This window comes from Ptychodera flava, chromosome 10 (genome assembly GCF_041260155.1).
Source record: "Ptychodera flava strain L36383 chromosome 10, AS_Pfla_20210202, whole genome shotgun sequence".
Classification (NCBI taxonomy): domain Eukaryota; kingdom Metazoa; phylum Hemichordata; class Enteropneusta; family Ptychoderidae; genus Ptychodera; species Ptychodera flava.
Window position 1 is genome coordinate 17,752,668 of NC_091937.1, and position 19,210 is coordinate 17,771,877.

The 19,210-nt window shown below is 36.4% G+C and overlaps 2 protein-coding genes across 3 annotated transcripts in view; one reads left to right on the forward strand and one right to left on the reverse strand.

Moving 5' to 3' along the window:
- LOC139142158 (biotin--protein ligase-like) overlaps positions 1-19,210 on the reverse strand; it is a 635,662-nt gene that overhangs the window by 70,913 nt on the left and 545,539 nt on the right. The window lies entirely within an intron of this gene.
- Positions 1,750-13,669, forward strand: LOC139142162 (centrosomal protein of 57 kDa-like). Of its 2 annotated transcripts, XM_070712014.1 has the most exons (9): positions 1,750-1,906; positions 3,715-3,964; positions 7,204-7,383; positions 8,171-8,418; positions 9,072-9,149; positions 10,003-10,200; positions 10,706-10,935; positions 11,403-11,544; positions 13,256-13,668. In XM_070712014.1, the coding sequence occupies exons 1-9, from the start codon at positions 1,889-1,891 to the stop codon at positions 13,517-13,519; spliced, it is 1,608 nt and encodes a 535-aa protein (XP_070568115.1). In that variant the 5' UTR covers positions 1,750-1,888; the 3' UTR covers positions 13,520-13,668. The 2 variants fall into 2 exon arrangements, with proteins under 2 accessions (XP_070568115.1, XP_070568116.1); XM_070712015.1 differs by lacking the exon at positions 9,072-9,149 and having other exon boundaries at positions 13,256-13,669.

Sequence of the window (19,210 nt, forward strand, 5' to 3'; positions counted from 1 at the left end):
CAATAATTGTCACCTATCCACGTACAGAAGTATCAAATAGTAAACTGTTATTTATTATGAATAAATTTTGAATGTGGTATAGCATCTTTTGGTAGCTCCATGGGTCTAGTAAGGCTGTCAAGTTCAGTAATAACGTACAAAGGCAGAGCCTAGGGCCTCCATGATTCAACTGTGAACCGCGAAAGTCATACCACAGTCACTTGTGATCGGTCTATTCCGCTCGGCGTCTATGCCCCCATAGACGTGTGTACATTAGCCTAGATTCTTTTCGTCAGCCCACAGGTCCAGTAGGCATAATTTGTGATGTTTTTCCCTATTATTATCATAAAAAATAATTATGAATATTAATAAATTATTAATATGAATGTTACGGAATATTAAAACTTTTTTTACACACAATGTCGTCTACTTTGTGTAAATGCTGTCTGGAAACTCCATTATTGTGATAATTATGATTATTAATAAATTATGATTATGATTAATAAAATCATATTTTACACATTGTAATGTGCTTATGTGAACAACCCTCTGGAAACCCTTATATAGTTTCACAATCTATGCCAAAATATACAAGTGACACCATTGCCCAGGTTCAGTCTACGGCGAGAGTTACCATTGCCCAGGTTCAGTCTACGGCGAGAGTTACTACACAGTGTCTCTCGCCGTAGACTGAACCTGGGCAATGGTAACTCTCGCCGTAGACTGAACCTGGCAATGGTGTCACTTGTATATTTTGGCATAGATTGTGAAACTGTATGAGGGTTTCCAGAGGGTTGTTCACATAAGCACATTACAATGTGTAAAATATGACTTTATTAATCATAATCATAATTTATTCATTATCATAATTATCAAAACAATGGAGTTTCCAGATGGCATTTACACAAAGTAGACGGCATTGTTGTAAAAAAGTTTTAATATTCTGTAACATTCATATTAATATTTATTAATATTCATAATTATTTTTATGATAATAACAGGAAAAAACATCACAAATTATGCCTACTGGACCTGTGACACTGTGGGGCCGAGGTTCGGCCTTCGGCCTCACAGTGTCAGTCACTTCCCATCCGACGACGATCTACGAAACGTTCCGTACGCCTGTGGGTCGGAGGTACGGAGGTAAGGTGTACATATGCCTGAGGAAAAGATACGTATAGACTTCTATGGTGGCATAGACGCCGAGCGGAATAGACCGATCACAAGTGACTGTGGTCATACTCCATACCGAAGAGCATCTACGTATTCCAAATTGGACACTCAACGTTGTTTCCCCGCATAGCAGCAGTTCCGTAGCTTACAACTTTCCCGATAGCAATGCCATCAAACTTCTGTGCCTTTCCCACTCAAAATCGCCGGGGAAATTTGTTGGCTACGGAACTGATGCTTTTACTACGCTTTTACTATGCCACAACAGAGTGATGTTCCATTATCCAGCATAGGATATCTATTCCTTATCAAACTAAACTGAACTGAACTGAACTGCAACCGTACCCCTCAACTTCACTTCATCTCCACTCCACTCAGCTTGTCTACTTCATTCAATCTCTAGTACGCTCAACTACGTACTCATTCGGTGTTTATATACAATTCTAATTCACATGAATCACGTGTAAATTTGGGTGTAAACAAACACTTTCAGCGAGGTCAACATAACAAACCAATCAAAGCAAGTCTTTTTCCCGTTCAATTGGAAGACTCTAAAAGTGGCCAATGAAATTTGTTGTTAGATCGCTTTAGCTGCCTCTTCATATCCCGGATGTCAGCTGTTACGGCTTTTGAACTTGCATGAAGCGGTCAGTGATTTGAGTACAAACTGCACAAACTTTCTTTCAGTCCTGCGATAGTAACGTACTTCCCTAGAAAGAAGCCCGACGCACAACCAAACATGGACACAAGGTATTCGGTAAGTATTCGTTCTTGGACATACAGATTTAAGATATTGGTGGCTGTGAAATCTAGGTGGAAATTGAAACGCGTTCGGTCTTCGCAGCACGTTCGAATTTGCCATTCAATGGCAGTCACTGGAAATAGCCATAGAAAATGATAGGGTTTCGGTGTTTTCACAAGTTTCGAAATAAATGAACGGCTCAAATGTCGATTTTAATAGACTGTCCAACAAATGTTCCCCTTTCTCATTTGCTGATATCGGCTCCCACGAAGACTTCCACCCAGTCAGCCATATGCACAAACGCGGTATCATAACTTTACTACGAGAAACAAACTTGAATGACGATGACACAATAACTAGCGAAGCGGGAGTACATTTTGGCAATGAATCCCTCGGGATGCGTGAGAAACAGTCTCTGTTATCTTTTTAATAACGATGCCGTGCTGATCGTATTGTTTTGATTCCATGTGTTGAATCGTATTTCACACTTTAAATTGCATAGCTTGGGGCAACCGCCCAGCCAAGTGTCAAAAGACTTTAAAAAGAAATTCGATAATAGTTGTAGTCGTTACGGACTGAATGGACGGTGTACGTGTTGCGACTTGCGATGTTTTGTTGTAACTGTCGCAGATTCCAGCGTTGGTGTGCATACGAAATAATTATAACTCCCCACAACTTCTTAATCGAATTGTTTAAATGCATAATATTTTCGGAGTGTTTTCCAATATTTTCCAAGCAGTGAGACAAAGTTTTTCAGTACAGTTGAGTTCTGGTGCTTTTGTCATCTTTACAAATTACAATTGCGGAAGACCATTTTGTGAACCATGTTGGAACATAGCCTGTTGTTGTCAAGATGAACTGTATGGGGAAATGATAAAATTTCTGCCCAATATTCAACTTGCAAACCTTTTGTGTTTCATATAATTGCACTAATATTATTGTATTTTACACAACTTCGTATGTATGTAAGCATTGTTGCAAGGTTCCTGATAAATGGCAAACATTAAAAGTCATGACCAATAAAAAACCCATTCACCACCTAAACAATACAACTTGGTAGCTTGCATCACTGTGCTGCATGCCATTCATGTATTTGTTACATTGGACCAGCACATCCAAATGTGTAACATGAAACTACCCCTACCTCAGCAAACCAAATACAGAGAACAATAGCACTAGGTGTTATATAGCGACATGGCGTGATGGAATGTTGAGATTTTAAAGTTACAATACATCACAACAACAAAAATCCTAATTGTATGTATATTAATTAAGATGTCAGTAGCTTTTTAAATGTAACAAGGGCTGGGTCGGTAAGCAGTAAATTTCTGCAAGTCTAACATACCAGTACAGTTTTTATTTTTCAAGGCAGGGATTACATATTCTTCTAACCAGTAACTTGTTTTATAAACACGTAATTTGCCTACAGACACTCATTTTTTTTGAGGACTATACCTTTTATAATTAATTCAAAGATGTTAGGGAAGACGTAGTACTCCATATATTTTTTTAAAATGATTGTCAAATGTCTGTCTAAACCCTGCCAGTATCTAGTCAGTTGTTTTAGAAAAACAGAACTACAGCAAACTATTGAAGTGACGTGTGTGCATAATGCAATATGATTTCATGGGTATGGTACCAGTATACTTGCATGCTAGTTTAGACAAACAAAAGCAAGTAGTAATTTCATCTCAAACATTTACTCCAACCTTTGAAAACGAATAGAAAGGTGTTGTGGTTATAGGTGACAAGTTGTTGGAAAGATGCTGACATTATGTTACTTCATGTACAAAATTTTATTTCTTTGCTTTCGTTTTCCAAAGATGACGAGATCACCTAACCCTTACCGAAGTCACATATCACCCTACAAACCATCATATGGACACATTTACGATGGGACAGCATCCCCGGCAACAAGAGACTCCATCGACTCCTACAGGGATTACCCAAGTTCCAGACCATTGCTGGATGACCAAATCTTTCCTACGCAACTGACAACACCTACCAGGGTGCCTATGAAATCATCCATCAGGTCACCTGCCAAGGCTGGAATCCCAGAGAGCAATAGCAGAGGTATGAAGAGCCTTTAGTCATATCTCCTAAGGTAGTATGCACCTTGAGAGTGCAAGACTTAAACTTTTGCTCAAACTTTCCTCAACGAAACTGTTAACCATTCTCTTATCAAATCATGAGTGAAAATCAGTGGTCACCGTGCTAAGTTTACTACTAGAGAAACAAATTACCAAACATTTACCGATAACTGAAATTCAAAATGGCCACCATCCCTGTGTTAACTCTATGGGGAAAAATACAATTTCCTATTTTTAAAAACTAAGAGGATGGATTTTTTTCTTACACCAAGAGCTTTAAAATGATCCCCAAAAGTGGTAGATAAGAACAGTATTGAAAAAATTGAGAGCTTTCAAGAATATCTCTCCTCAAGGCGCATTCTACCTTAATGCCAACAAATTATATGAACCCACATGATCACCCTGAAAAAAAAAAATTTACACTTGTATATGCAACAAATCTGTAAAATGTGATGTATTGAAATTTTTGACTCTCAGTCAATTGCTGCTCTAGACTATAGTCATCACATGATATTGTTTTTATTCCACATTATGGACAAGCATACTTGCCTTAGTATTGGAACTGTCTTCTCCAGGTACTGATAATGTGTGAAATATCACTTGGACATGTTTTTCTGTATCTTTTTTTTTTCTTTTTTGTTCATTTGGTAATTTAAAACTAATTGTTGAAGCATTAATTGTATTAAATCACACAATTTTTGTATTCATCACACTTATGACAATGAAGTAGTTGATCCCACGCTACTGTATAGTATTCCATAGCTTGAGTGGACTATACATTGTACAGCATTCAGTTGTTTTTTTATCTCATTGCATGAGCAGTCATAGCGTCCCACAGCTTCATTTGATATTTTTCATGGAATTTCATCAATACACAGTATATTGGTATAGAGGCTTTGCAAGAGGTGAAATGCCCCTCATTGTTTGTCATAATTATGCATTCTGTAGAATACCCTTGGGCTCCTGCATCCTCCTCCCCCTCCCCCCCCCCCCCCCCCCCCCCAGCCAACTCAGGATGATAAACTATTTGACTCTGTGCACAGGGATCATTTAAAGGTGCTTCTGTTGTTAGGAAACAATGATGAGGACTCTGCCTTTTGCACCCGTTATCAATAAGATCTGTGTGGGTAGAAACCTTATTGGATTTTTGTACTGTTTAGAGTCCCTCAGGTTTGACCCATAGAAATTGTGAAACAATGAGAACATTGAGCGTATTTTGTGGTGAACCTGATAAGAATACATGTAATTGTTTTCAAACCTCTAGGCCTCTGTTTATAGAAAAGGTACACCAATGACCATTTATTACCAATTGACTCCTGTCATACAATGATGTAATAAATGGGTAGTTCTTTAAAAAAGTTAGTGAAAACTATACAGCAACTCCCAGTGTACCTATTAGAAACTAACATTGCTTGGTGGGAGCTCCCCATAATTACCATTTTGAGAGTGAAAAGAAGCTGACTTGTTGATGTGAATCATGTTGTTATCAGTGTCACACCTTCAGTTGGGGTCTCACAGACGCAACAATTGTGCCATGTGTTTGCTCTGACCACTCTGCCATTGTGTTATCCATGATCTCCTAGACTTCGAGTCCTGCTATTCAATTTGATAAAACAGTGGTTTTAGTCTTCAGGAAATGACACCATCCAAAGCAATGATTTAGTAATGTTAATGAACTTGCATTGTGTAATGTATATTAAATCAAAACATATTATTACTATACGCTGGTCGCTGAATACTTTGTTCCCTTGTGTAATTTTTACTGAAGAGTATAACTACTTTTTTCTGTCATTTTATTGCTTCACCTGGAAAATTTTACGGAAGTTCTGAGGCTTTAAGGAGTGTAAACAGGTTATGGGAACATGTATACTAATTTGTTTATCAGAGAGTCTAGAATTCAATTAATACAGTAGATTGTGTACAGCATAGTAATTGTATAATAATTTGTAACTCAATGTGTTCTTTATTGGAAATTTTGTTGTCCAAGGCTGATTCAATTTGTAATGGATGGTGCAAAAATGTCCTTACAATAATTGTGAATTCATTGGTCTTCATACTCACAGCATACCGGTATGAATGGCTGTATGCAAATTAGGGTGATAAAACCAGCAAATCACATAAAAAATGTGGCAGGTGCCCAGTTTTGTACTTATTATTATTTCCTGTTTGACTATCAAATGAATATTTCAATGAAACAAAGTACCCATGCAGGAAGCTCATAAAGTGTCGATTCTTTGTCTGATACTCAACATTTATCAAAATTCCTTTTTTTCGCTTCAGCAAACATTGTAATTTCAACGTGATGTTTGTAATATAATGATGCCATAAAACCACCAGAAGCTTCTCTCCATTGTCTTTAGAGTTCTCTACATTTTTAAAGCCATTCTGAGATTTATTGTTTTCATTTGCCGTCATATCTAACAAAATTTCATCCTAAAGGACGAATCAAGAACAAAATATGCTGGATCTTTTGAATATGGTGTATTAATGTGACAAATGTACCTCTGAAAAATCAAGGAAGGTTTATTTCATCAATCGAGATTGTGTTCAGTATCCTATTTTTAAATTTTTTTTATCATTTACATCACTTTCTCACAGAAAATGAAAAAAGGGAGAAAACTTAATTTGCCCCACAAAATAATTCATCTCACTTCATTTTGTTTTGAAATCTTTCACAAACATTTTGAAATTGTATGGCCTTACTTTCTTCTCCAAACGTATTTTTCAAAGTCAACAGAAACCTTGAACGTTGGTGTTTAATTATTTTTTCATGAACATGTACAAAATATTTTTCTTGTAAAATAGGTTCTAAAGTTCTAACGCTAAAGAATTTGAAAGATGTATGTCATATGTGTAGAATTGTAGTCAATGTGATTCTGGGTGGATGAGAAATATTTGTAGAATGCCCTTTGTGCGAAGTTGGTTACAAATTTTAGTCTGAAAGAAAAAACACATGTTTTATACCATAAATTTTAATCCATGCATCCTGTTTAATGAAATACCAGTTTAATCTGCCTACTGTACATGTAGGTATACAGTGTTGTAAAATGTGTTCACTCAAGGATTTGAAACTACTGTAAAATTCCAGATGGTTGGAAAATTTCTATGCATGTTGATATCATTGTGCTGCAAAAACTGTAAGCTTGAGGCAATGACATTTTCTCATTATGTCAAATTTTGACATAGACCATTGATGACAAAGTCTCTGCTTTCATTTTCCAGCTGTCATTTCAGCCCTGAAGGGTTTGCAGGAAAAGATCCGGAAGCTGGAATCGGAGAGAACCATGGCTGAGGAGAACCTGAGAAGTCTTGCCACCGAAACATCTCAATACAAAGAAATCTTACAGAAAGAGCAGACAGTTACAGAAGCTTCTCAGACAGAAATGTCTAAACATTCACAAGGTAGGGAACTTGTTCATGGAATACAAGCAAGCTTACTATTCCGTGTACAGAGATTCACCGTTATCTATCAAAATTCAGTTTTCCTGTTTTTTTGTATGAAGAGCAAAGTATGGAGAATAAGTTAATAGGTTTGGCATTGCATCATTGTGGTAGAAAATTTATTCCTGAATTTTTCAGAGGTTTTTTGGGTTGGCCCATGATATGTTAACCACGGTGGTAGTAGCTCCTACCTACCTCCATGGTTTAACAAATGTACATGTATGTTCTGTACTGGTGGTTAAATTGGCCTTAAGCGAGTGTCTATATACATAATGCTGTATGAACATGTAGTAAAATCTATATTGTTGTTAGATAGGCAAAGACAGCTGAATGTCATTGCTATTTGAAATATGCATGCATTAATACTTCATCTCTCAGAAGGTTAAAGTTCACAATTTAAACAGGACTAAATTTTGTTAAAGATATGCCAAATGTTTTAAGAACTTCCAGGTCAAAATACCTTCTACAAAATCTGTTGAATACTCTATTTGATATGTCGTCAGTTCAGTGCACATCAACCGTCCAAATATGTGTTTATATTTGAACCAACGAAATAACACAAGCTGTATGTATCAAATGAGATATTGCACAAAGTTCAGGTATGAAAAATAACTTTAAAAGGATTAAAGTGTAATATCAAAGTCTGCAAATTCAAATCTGCCTTACAGCTTTATCACATGTACAGTGTAGTAGGAGGAGAAGGGGTTTGATGAACACAGTGGTATAAATTGCAAACAATCTCTTTCAGAATTAGAAAGTCAGCTTAGGTCGGCGGACAGTAGGTGCAAACTCTTGGAAAAGCAGCTTGAATACATGAGAAAGATGGTGCAGAACGCAGAAGCTGATCGCAACAACGCCCTCAGAAAGAGCCAGGCATTTGAACAACAGGCAGCTGATTGGAAGGAGGACGGGGATGAGTCTATAGTCCAGAAGGACAAGCTAGACCAGTTAGAGAGGGAACATGTGAGACTACAAGCAAATCAAACTGTTGCAGAGGTATGCATGCCTAAAATTATTGTGTATTCCTCTTGCAGGGTGTAAACAGTACCCTTTGTAGTTATGTCTTTCCTTGTATACCTATGTCTTTCCAATGTGCTTTGAGCATTTTGGTATTGACAATGTGAAACCAGATCTGTAGTCATTCAGCTGAACAAGGCTCAACTCAGCCAGACAGCATAGCGGCAGTGAAGCCAACATTCACTCCGCAATGCCAAGCTTGCTCCGAGAGCCTTATTCAACTAAACCAGTGAGGACACATCATCTGTACAGTAGAGATGATCAGTTGCATAAACTGGTAGTGTGAGCTGTTCAACCATCATGCTGATGTCTTGCTCACAATTTGTTCACCTGTCCATGATGGATGATACCAAGTTATCATTACATGTAAAGTGCTGCTGTCACTGTGTTTCACATGGAAAGAGAGAATTTTGCTCAAACCATTAGTACCTACTCATGCATGCTGAGGTGAAAATCTTACAGATATCCTTGTTCCCACAAATTCAAAGCAAAAATTACAACATATCAGCTGTTGGTATGCCATATGTGTATGTCTACAGTGGTATGTATGTGTGATTATGCATGGTAGTGTTAAGATAGTCTTTGTGTTTTGATCCTCAATAATTTAGTTTGCTGTGTCATGCTTTCTGTAGAGTAAAATTAGAGAGTTAGAAGATAAGGTGAAGGAAGAGAGACATCATAGAAAATTAATGCAGGATAAAGCAGCTGAGGTAAGCTGCCTTCTTGTCGAGTGTTGTGTCTTTTCCTGTCTGTCCACCGGGATATCCTGTGTGCCTTTCCTGTGTGATTTCCGGGTATTCCAAGCCACCTGTCTCCTTCCTTTTCCTTCCCCTTTCCTTTTTATTAGTGCATGTGTATTTATTTGTATTGTAAAAGAAAGAAACAGGAAAGCAGAACAATTATTGTATGTGATTTTACTGGCACTGTAGTTTTTGTGTGTGCATTGTTTCATTGTAGTTTTTGTGTGTGCATCGTTTCATTGCATGTTTTATGTTCCTTTCAACATTTACATTAAAGGGCCTATGCACACATCCCACCACCACTGCCACCATGATAAGTGTAAATATGCATAGGAGCATTATCAGGGTAGTTTTATTTGCTAGTATATTAACAACTATATATGCAAATGTCAAACTTTGAGATTTTCATATACTACTCAGCATAGCCTGATTTTGCTGCAATGCAGCTATGCTTTAAGTATTAGTGGTTTAACCCTTTGAGCGCCAACATCAATTTTTGTTGCCATTATAAAATATACTCAAGTCATTTTTTCTGAGATTTTTGCCAAAATTTTGATAAAAAAGTGTAGCCAATGGAATATGATGTCCATTTGGTCCAAAATTATCAAAGACTTTCAGAAAAATTCATAAAAAATTGGTAGAATGTGGCATCAAAATTTTGGTGGGAAAAATTACAGCACTCAAAGGGTCAATTTGCCAATCAGAATCACACCATGGAAGGAAAATTGAAACATGTTGCCTTAGGGGCTTGCATGGACCCTTTAAAGCTTTCATTGAAGTTTTGACGTTGTGCACCAAGTGTGATTGTCTTTATCTGTTGTAGCTTCAGACTGTTGCTGAGGCCAATCGCATTCTATTAGAGACGGGAAACTCACCCCATATCACAAAGAGTAAGAAAAGCAAGAAGAAGAAAAAGAAACAGAAGACGACTTGCTGCAGGAAAATAGAGACACACGCAATCACAGAGCCAAAGAAACACTACAGATTGAACTTAGCTGACATTCCATTCATTGCAGGAAAAGTGAGCAGAATTATTTTGAATTGGTTTGATTATTTCTGTGCTAAACCTACTCTTTAACTGATTCTGAAATATTCCAGATTGAATTTAGTTCAGTTTATGACCTTCAAAAGTTTAGACCTTCAAAAGTAATCTTTGGTACCTTTCATTTTATTTTCTCTATCTTTACAGTTGTCTTTAACCTGTGAGGTTAGAAATGGCGCTATATTTTAATACTAAATCTAGCTTGATGTCCATATTCTTTTTAGTTCTTATATTCTACTCCTATTTCAAATGAGTGTTTTACACAACGTTGATGTTCGGTGACAGTATCATATTTATCTGATATTTCCACCATCACTTAAAGTGTATTTAAATCTTTTATAACAGGGAATATAACATGACAAACTTCATGTTCGACTTCTTGCGAGTCACAGAAGTTAAGTTTTGAATAATCTTTCGACTGAAACTTTGCATCATAATGAAGTTATTTGCATATTATAATACCTTTTTTATTTCATGTTTTAAGTCAACAACTCCAAGCCACAACATAGGTTCCAACTTCCAGAACGTCCTAGCAATGATGAAACTCCACAATCCAGCATGGTGTGAAGGACCTGCCCAGCACTACGCCAAAACTCCAAGAAGCACCCGCTCCGCTCCGCGTAGACGCGCATCAATATCATCAACGAGTACATCAGGCAGCGACCTGTCTGAGTTGCTCCTCGGTCTCCAAGATGAATTTGGTCAGATGGGATTGTAAGTATTTGCACTCTCAAATATCTGATGAAGACAGGTTTATTTTAGAGAACTTATACATAAGACACTTGAAGTGCCATTGAACAGCACTGATAGATTATCAGTACTATATAATATTGTGCCATGCTATGTTTTTAGAGTTCAATGTGCCAGACTTACTTTAAATAAAGGGTGTGTTAAAAGGGTGTGTTTACCCTCATCACAAGAAGGACGTCAGGTAGTATTGAAAACCAAGTCAAGGTTTACACCACACGGGTACTCTACCTGGTGGTGCCTATTTTTGTTTGCTGAGTGTTTCCAAAATCTAAATATTAACTCCCTCTGAACAAATACAATTATTGCAGCAGAAATACTATAGTCTAAGAGTAGTTTTCCACATGTTAAATCAACCTTGCAAGACACCAGGACAGATATTTGTCACAATTTTCTTATGCTAAGTTTTTTCTTGTTGATTTTTCTGTACCCAGTGAACATCAAGAGCTTGCAAAACAAATACAAGAAGCAGAAGATCCCAGGATCAGGGAAGACCTGGAGAGAGAACTAGATCACCTGGTGTCCAAGATGGAGGGCAAAGGTCAACAGATAGCTAAACTTAAAAGATACAAAGAAGTGAGTTCAGATTTGCTTTCTGACTTTTCAATAGCAATTTATGTTGCTTTGATCTGTTCTGATAAAATATTGACTTCCCCCTTCAAAGTCATGATTTAAAGACCACACTTCCACTATTGTAATCAATATTGGTGAAAGCAAATCACAGTGACAAAAGATAAACTAATGAATTTGAAGTTCTCAGGAAGGCATGATCAATTATATCATGCAGAAGTTCATGTTTTTATTCACATAATTGGTTAGACTTCCTCCTCGTGTTCTGACCTGCAGGTCATATTAATTTAAGCTTTCTTTCATACCAATCGCAGTACAACTCTAAACAAAAATATAGCATTTTTAACTGTGTGTAGATTGCATTTTTTGGACTTGTAGTATACTTCGTGTTTGTTTTTTCTGCAGAGTCAACAGTTTTTGGATTGAGTAAACCTTTTAATTTCTAGTTCCATGTCTGTAGAACCAACCAGATAATTTGGAAAGAATGTAGTAATTCCAAGGAGTCAAATAGCCCCTAAAAGTTCCACAATAAGGTATAGGTCATATGGATATAAATGTAGAAATGTTGTATTGGAAGTATGAATCATTTGCTTGTTGTGTTTAAAAAGTTCACTCGAGTTTTTGGTTTAAATAAATGATTTGGAATCTCTAACAACTCCTTAACTCAAAATCATTGATTTATCAACAGAATAGTACCTTCTCATTAAAGCTATATTACAGCTTCAAGGGTGACCAGAAAAGCTAATATTTCTCTATGTAATACCATATTATTGACCTCAAGGAGGTATTTAATATATGTTATTGCCTGAGTATAATACCTTTATTGTTCCCATCCCTTGATGTTATGACCCAAATACAATGACCATTTGACCTTTGTCATGGTAACAGATTCCAACCATCTCATCACAGCTGAAGTACACAATCAGGCATTGATACTCATGACAAAAGTTTGATACAGCCATGGGACATATTCTTCTGTATAGTATTGACTTTTAAAAAAACATGCTCTCATAAGGTATTTATTCCAGATATTTGAACCAGTTTTATTTGTATACGCCAGCAGTGTTACAATGATACAGCAACATAAATGCTCTCATTGATAATACTTGTACTTGTCAAACATACCGGTAGCTATATGTAGTAAAACAGCACAGAACTCTGTGCACAAAGAACGCAGAGGAAATGAATTTTTATTGCGAATCAGTGAGGTTTGGTTCCTCTCTTCATGTCCGGCACAACTGTGATTGTGATCAAGCTATTTAATCTTATGAAGTAGTGTCAGATAGTAGCACTGCATGTTGCTGGTATTGCTATGACAAGGTTAGGAATTAGCTATATCCTAGCAGAGAGCCATATATAGAAACACCCAAGGCTTGTCTGTCCATTTGACGTGATGATTCTCAAATTGTGTTTTTGAAATTTCAAGGGAAAGGTGTAGTTTGATTGTCACTGCTATAAATACATTACAAGTGGGTGTTCATTCATAAAATACACTGGTCCAGGCACACAACAGAACAAAGTAGGTAGTGCCATAGTCTGATGATTAATGAGGTCAAAGGTGAATATAGTAGGTATCTATTCTGTTGCAGTCTGATGTTTGAAAGTTTAAATTTTGTTTTTTTTGGTTATCTGTGTCAACTGCAAACAAATAGTGACACTGCTGCCTTGACATCCAAATCGTTTTTCATCCAAGTTCAATACTTCTCTTCCCTGACAGTCATCAGCCAAAAAACAAAAAAGGCCCCGGTCTGGCAGTCGTCCAAGAAGTGGCCATAGAAGGGCAGCATCTGTCTCATTACCAGCCAGCAGTACAAGCAGCACAAACGGAGAAGTCCAAGTCATAACGACCGTCAAGACGCGGGGGCGCATCGCCCAGCCTGTGACAGTTCGGGAGGGCAATGCTAAACAGAGCTTGAGAATGCTTAAAGACATGCAGACGATACAGACATCACTTCGAAAAGATGACCTCAAATGGGAATAGAGAAAAACATGATACTGATCAGTGCATAAGTAATCCAATGTATAAGCTATCAGTTTCATCCTGCACTGAGCCAAGTGGACTGATCTTGTATATACCATACTGCAGTAGGTCATATCATCTTGTTGTAAATGGGGATGAGTAGATTAAAAGAAATTACCTCGTTTTGTACAGATAAATTATTATGTATAAATATTATGTCATGACATGTGTATGTTGAATGTTAGTGTACCTGTTTTATATCATACCTGTGAGGAATTTTTTTCAGTGAAGTTCTGGTTTCCTTTGTTTTTAGATCAAATATCTTATGATGTGTAGTAGGTATCTGTTCAATAAGCGATGCTTTGGTGTAATTAACAAAGGAGTCATTATAGAATTTTTAGCAGTATTGGTTATTGTACTTACCTCACATTGTACTTGCCTTACATTGCAATATTGTCACCTTTTGTTGACTTTGATGTCTTATCAGGAACCTAACAGCCCATGGGTAATTGACAAGCAGACCAGCAAAACTCCAAACCCTTCCCTTACCTAAGCAAAGTTTGGAAGTGCAAAAATCTGACAAGGAAATTATGATTTGAACCATGTGCGAAAATCTGACAAGGAATTATGATTTGAACCATAGACCCTAGGGGTCTGTATTTGAACTTCCCCAATATGCTAAATTGCGCAAATAAATTGTTTGTAGTTTCAACTGCTGACTTGTGTTTGAGAAAATATTTCAAAACAAGATGTCAGAGATGATGTAGAATCACATAGATACATGGCTTTCATGGTGTAACCTTTGCATACACTAGTAGTCCGTGTGAATTTGTGTACAATAATTGGAATAGAGCAATGCCCCAACCCACCTCTCAATAAATGCAAGGAACTTCATATTAATTATCTGTGACCCTAAACCCACAGCAGACAAGTCCAGCATTCTTGTAAGGCATCAAAATGTTCAGTATGTTTCTATTTCAACAAAATATCAGTATTGTCTCTAAAAATTGGCTGTAACCCATTTTTGTGCACCTTTCTGAAAAATTGTTACATGTTTCAAAGTCAGTAGAAGACATGAATTCCTCATCTGATAATCTGAACAAAAATATTGTCTCAGTCAAGAATTCACAATGAAAGCTGGTTGCCATCAGCTCCCTATACTTTTTTCAATAAATTTGGTATTTCATCTGAACTTGCTGATAGCTTTCAATCAAGTTGAAATTTTCAATTTTCTGAGATGTATCTGTTCCTCATGACAGCTATGCCAACAACCTGCGAGTACACCAGTAGCTCTTCACGTATGAAAGCTTTTGGTGCGTTTCATTTTACCGATAATTAAACTTCTGTTAACCCCTGTTGACCCTCAGTGCCTAACATTTCAATGTCATCAGAGGAAAAGGCTAAACGACAATGAAGATTACCAGGAAAATTGATTTGCTGTATGTGACAAATGAATTCAAGAAAAAATATTTTACGAAGATTTTACTGAAGTGTGAAGTCTGCATAGTAAATATTGTGTTTCCTCAACATGTTTTCAACAACCTTTGTGTTGAATTTGTCTCAAAATGATATAATTTTTTAGATATTGCTGGACAAAAAGTTAATGTCTGGTAAATAAAGTGTCATTGAATGTTACCAGTGGAGTTTTCCCTAATTCTTGAAAAGCAAAAGTAAGAAAAGATACCAAAAATGAGATTTTTTCAATCAATTCAAAAATGAACATCGTTTTGTACTTTGACTCAGTTTGTGTATAACAAAGATTTGTACAGAGTATATAACAACAGACAAAGTTTATCCAGTAAAAAAGATCAAAGATAAATTAAAATGGTGAAACTTGAAATGGTTTCAAATTAATATGAACTATAAAAATGTGAAGATTTTTTTAATTTCTTTCCACAGTTGAAATGTTTATATTCAAATTTGTTTAATATGTCTCTCTGTATTCTAATTTATCTAAATTTATTAGATTTATTACATTTTGTGAGTGTAACTGTTTTCTTTGTGTAGTCTTGTGTGAGAGTTTGTATAGTTGAAAAACCAGTGTTGAGAAAAACGTGTTTTTATTTGGTGCTCACTTTTCCAAAAGTTACTGATTTGTCCATTATATTACCATACAGAATTAGTGTCTCCAGTATTTTACAGTCATTTTTGTCTTGTCAGAATTTTGTTTAAATTTCAGTTCAATTTTAATTCAAATTTTGCAATGCAATTTTGTTTACACCAGGCAGTCATCAGTCAACCATACCACTTGTTAATTGTCATAATTCAGAAAGGCTTTCAAAATTAAGGACTTCTACAGAACACAGTACCGGACCATATTTTCCTGATGGTGGAAATCAGCATGTGCCTAAGGGTACCTGTTATGGTGAATACCCCTTAAGATAATGTTGAATTGTTCTACAGCTCAGTTTAGGCCCAGTATTTTTCCAGTTTTGAGAAATGTCATTTTTAGCTACTATAGACTATAGTCTATAGAAGCTATTGGGATGGGTATCCGTCCGGCGTCCGTCGTCAGTCTGTATGTATGTATGTATGTATGTATGTATGTATGTATGTATGTATGTATGTCCGTTTGTGAGGCGTCCGTCCACTCAAATATCTTGAGAACTGCAGTACTTACTGATTTGATATTTGTTGTGTAGATGAAAAATATGATTTTGAGAAACTATTTTTTTTAATTTTTTGATATTGTTGAAAATGCAAATTAATGCCAAAAAGGTGTTTTTGGTAAAAAATCATCTTCTTCATAACCGCTGGTCAGACGGCTTTGTTATTTGGTATACAGGTCCCTAGGGGTAACCCAACTTAGATTTGTTCAAATTGTGATGAAATATGCAAATCTGTATTTTTAAGGAATTTTTTTGTCATTTTTGGTCAAAATTTGACTTACATTTTATGTAATTCTTGTACTGTATAAACCCTATCAATTCACCCAGAAAAAAATAATTAATATGATTTTAAATAATTGAATTAATTAGGAAATCATCAAAGCCAAAATAATTTTAGTGTAGAATTATCAGGAAGTTCAACTTTTTTTGACAGTTCATAGTGAAATGCTTACCATCTTGGAGGATTAAAACATGTAAAGGCAACTTTCCTGAATCCCAACTTTGACATATTCTGAACCGTCATTTATTGTGCCCTGTATGTTATCTAAAGAAATTGCTCAAAATAGTCAATAGAGGTAGAGATAGGGATAGAGATAGAGAAAGTTCTAATTTCCATTTATGGTTGACTTGGTAAGGATAAAATAAAATTACTTTTTGAGGAAAAAAATAGAGTGGTCAATTAAAAGAGTGGTCAAAGTGATAGGGTTTTTATGGTAAAGCTGGCCTGTAAGATTCCTCATGTGCTATTTATAGCAATTATGCAATCTGTGTAAACAGTGCAATGAAAGTTACATGATTCCTTATAATGCTTTTGATGACCTTGAACTTCTTAAGTTTCAAACATTTGTCTCTTCAGTGTGCTTTCTCTGAGTATGTACAGTCTCAACTTATTCAACAGAACTCACTTACAATGTTAATCAAAGATATCCACCTTCTTCATCAATACATGTGTCACAAAAGGTTATTCTCTACATAACACAGCAGAGCTCTGTCAACTGTTGAGTTGCTTGTTCTTTCAAAACCGCTGGTCAGACAGCTTTAATATTTGGTTTACATGTCCCTAGGATGACCTAAGTGAGATAATATCATACAGTCAGGAAGTACATAATTTTGTATCCATGTCTATTGTAGCTTCAGGGACTTTGGCCCTATGTTTAATTATTTATATTGCAAAATTACATTCTATTTTAATTTTGTTAGAAACATGCTGGGAATATGAGACAAATCTGGATCAACCGTATAAGCCTTTGTTGTTTTGAAAAGTTCTTGAGCACTAAAAGTGAGTTTGAAAGCGAGACTTGTAGCTTTGACAGTGGGTTTCAGAGGTGATGAAAGCACATGAAATAGAAAATCAACAATGTGGGTTGCCCCTGGCAAATCTTCACTTTTCCAGCTTTCTAGTGTCATGGTCAGTTTTACCATTGGTATGAAAAGAAATAATGTGTCAGTTTTCTTGGGGCAGCCACATCTACGTGTTGCTGTGTACTGTGTAGACATGTACAGTGTGTTTGTTCTGTAAAAGTACACCAGGAAATGCTATGCCCAGTGACTGTCTTTCACAGTCTTAAAATGCCGGTGTCATGGCTACAGTCATCAATCAGATATTCATGATGTGTCTTTCAAGTGATGCATGGTTTGTCTAATTTATATTTCTTATTTTGTTTTCTGAAACTTGAGGCTCCAGTGCACAGGGACGCGTTATCTTTCGAATGACGAATGTTGGTACTATGAGTACCCATTTTCGAACATTATGACTCGATCTTTTACAACATTTGTTTTCCGTGTTTGCTTGTTCACAATAACATATCAATTAGTAATGAATATTTATATTTCCGTCTGATTGTAAAAATAGTATTTTCAAGATTAAGTGCTTTGCCACTGTTCTTATATAAAACACAAGGGTGGACACAAACCGGACACCTGAAAGAAAACTGCTCTGTACGTCAATCATTTCAAACGGAAACTGTCATTGGACAGGTGGCGCGTGGTTCATCGGAACGCGTACGGTCTGTGTGTACGTTACCACGTACGACTCGCGCTCGAACCTTAGTAAAAATCACTGAAATATGAAAAAAAATGACCCAAAGATATTCCACACTTCGCATATTGTTAGACAGGCACTAGGTTTAATTAGTTGTACGCATATGTCTTACTTTAATGCCATGAAACAGTCGAAAACTGTGCGAGATTCACACTTCCGGGTTGAAACACTGGGACGTCGTTTGCAATGTTTGTATTTGCACATACTTAAGTCATAGGAAAGCCAGCACTTCATAGCCAATCAGCACTCGAGAAATCTATTGCGACTCGCGACCTGTAATTTGCATACAGAGCAGTTTTCCCTTCGTTCAAGCAGCGAAATTACACTCCGTTTCAAATGACAAAGGCACTATTTGGTAATGTTACCGGAAAATCATTTATTTGACGTAAGAAATGGCCATAACTATGGTTTTGTTGGCATATAACCTGTTACAATGTAGATTTTCCCAAACGGTCTTGTTCGGTGTCCACCCTTGGATTTCTTATGAGTAAGAGTGTGTGTACAACTATTCATAGTACCCAAATTCGCAAGAGGTTGCAGCGTGCGCATGACACAGCTGGGAATATAACGCGTCCCTGTGCTCCAGTGTACTTACATGAATGGTTAGTTATATAACAGCGCTGCAAGTCCATCCAATGTTCACCTTGTTTATACACATGGCAATGATAGTGGGCCTCGTTTTGCCCCATGTGCCCACCACAGTCTGTTGATTATCACTAATAACGTGAAGTTTTCTGTACATTTTGTTGTTTTCTTGTGTCTGTGGTCAGGAAAATAATTTTATCATACAGCAATGGCATACTGATTCATGTAAGTCGCAACAATGAAAAGCATATGTCAAAGCTGAATATAAGCAAAGAGTCTCATTGTTGGTGTCGACAATCTCAAATTTCAGGACTCATGACTTTTTGCGTAAACATTTTTTACTTTGCTTTTGAGCTGAATTTCGGCCCTAACTGTACAAACTGTGGAAGGTAATCTCATCAATGGAGGAAATTGAAATTTTAAATGTTTTTTTTATTATTGACTTTCAATTTCAGAGAACTTCCATGTCAGATGGTG

Coding starts and splice junctions, on each gene's coding strand:
- LOC139142162 (XM_070712014.1), top strand. Junction 9,150..10,002: donor TGCAGGATAAAGCAGCTGAG/GTAAGCTGCCTT, acceptor TATCTGTTGTAG/CTTCAGACTGTTGCTGAGGC. Junction 10,936..11,402: donor GAATTTGGTCAGATGGGATT/GTAAGTATTTGC, acceptor TTCTGTACCCAG/TGAACATCAAGAGCTTGCAA.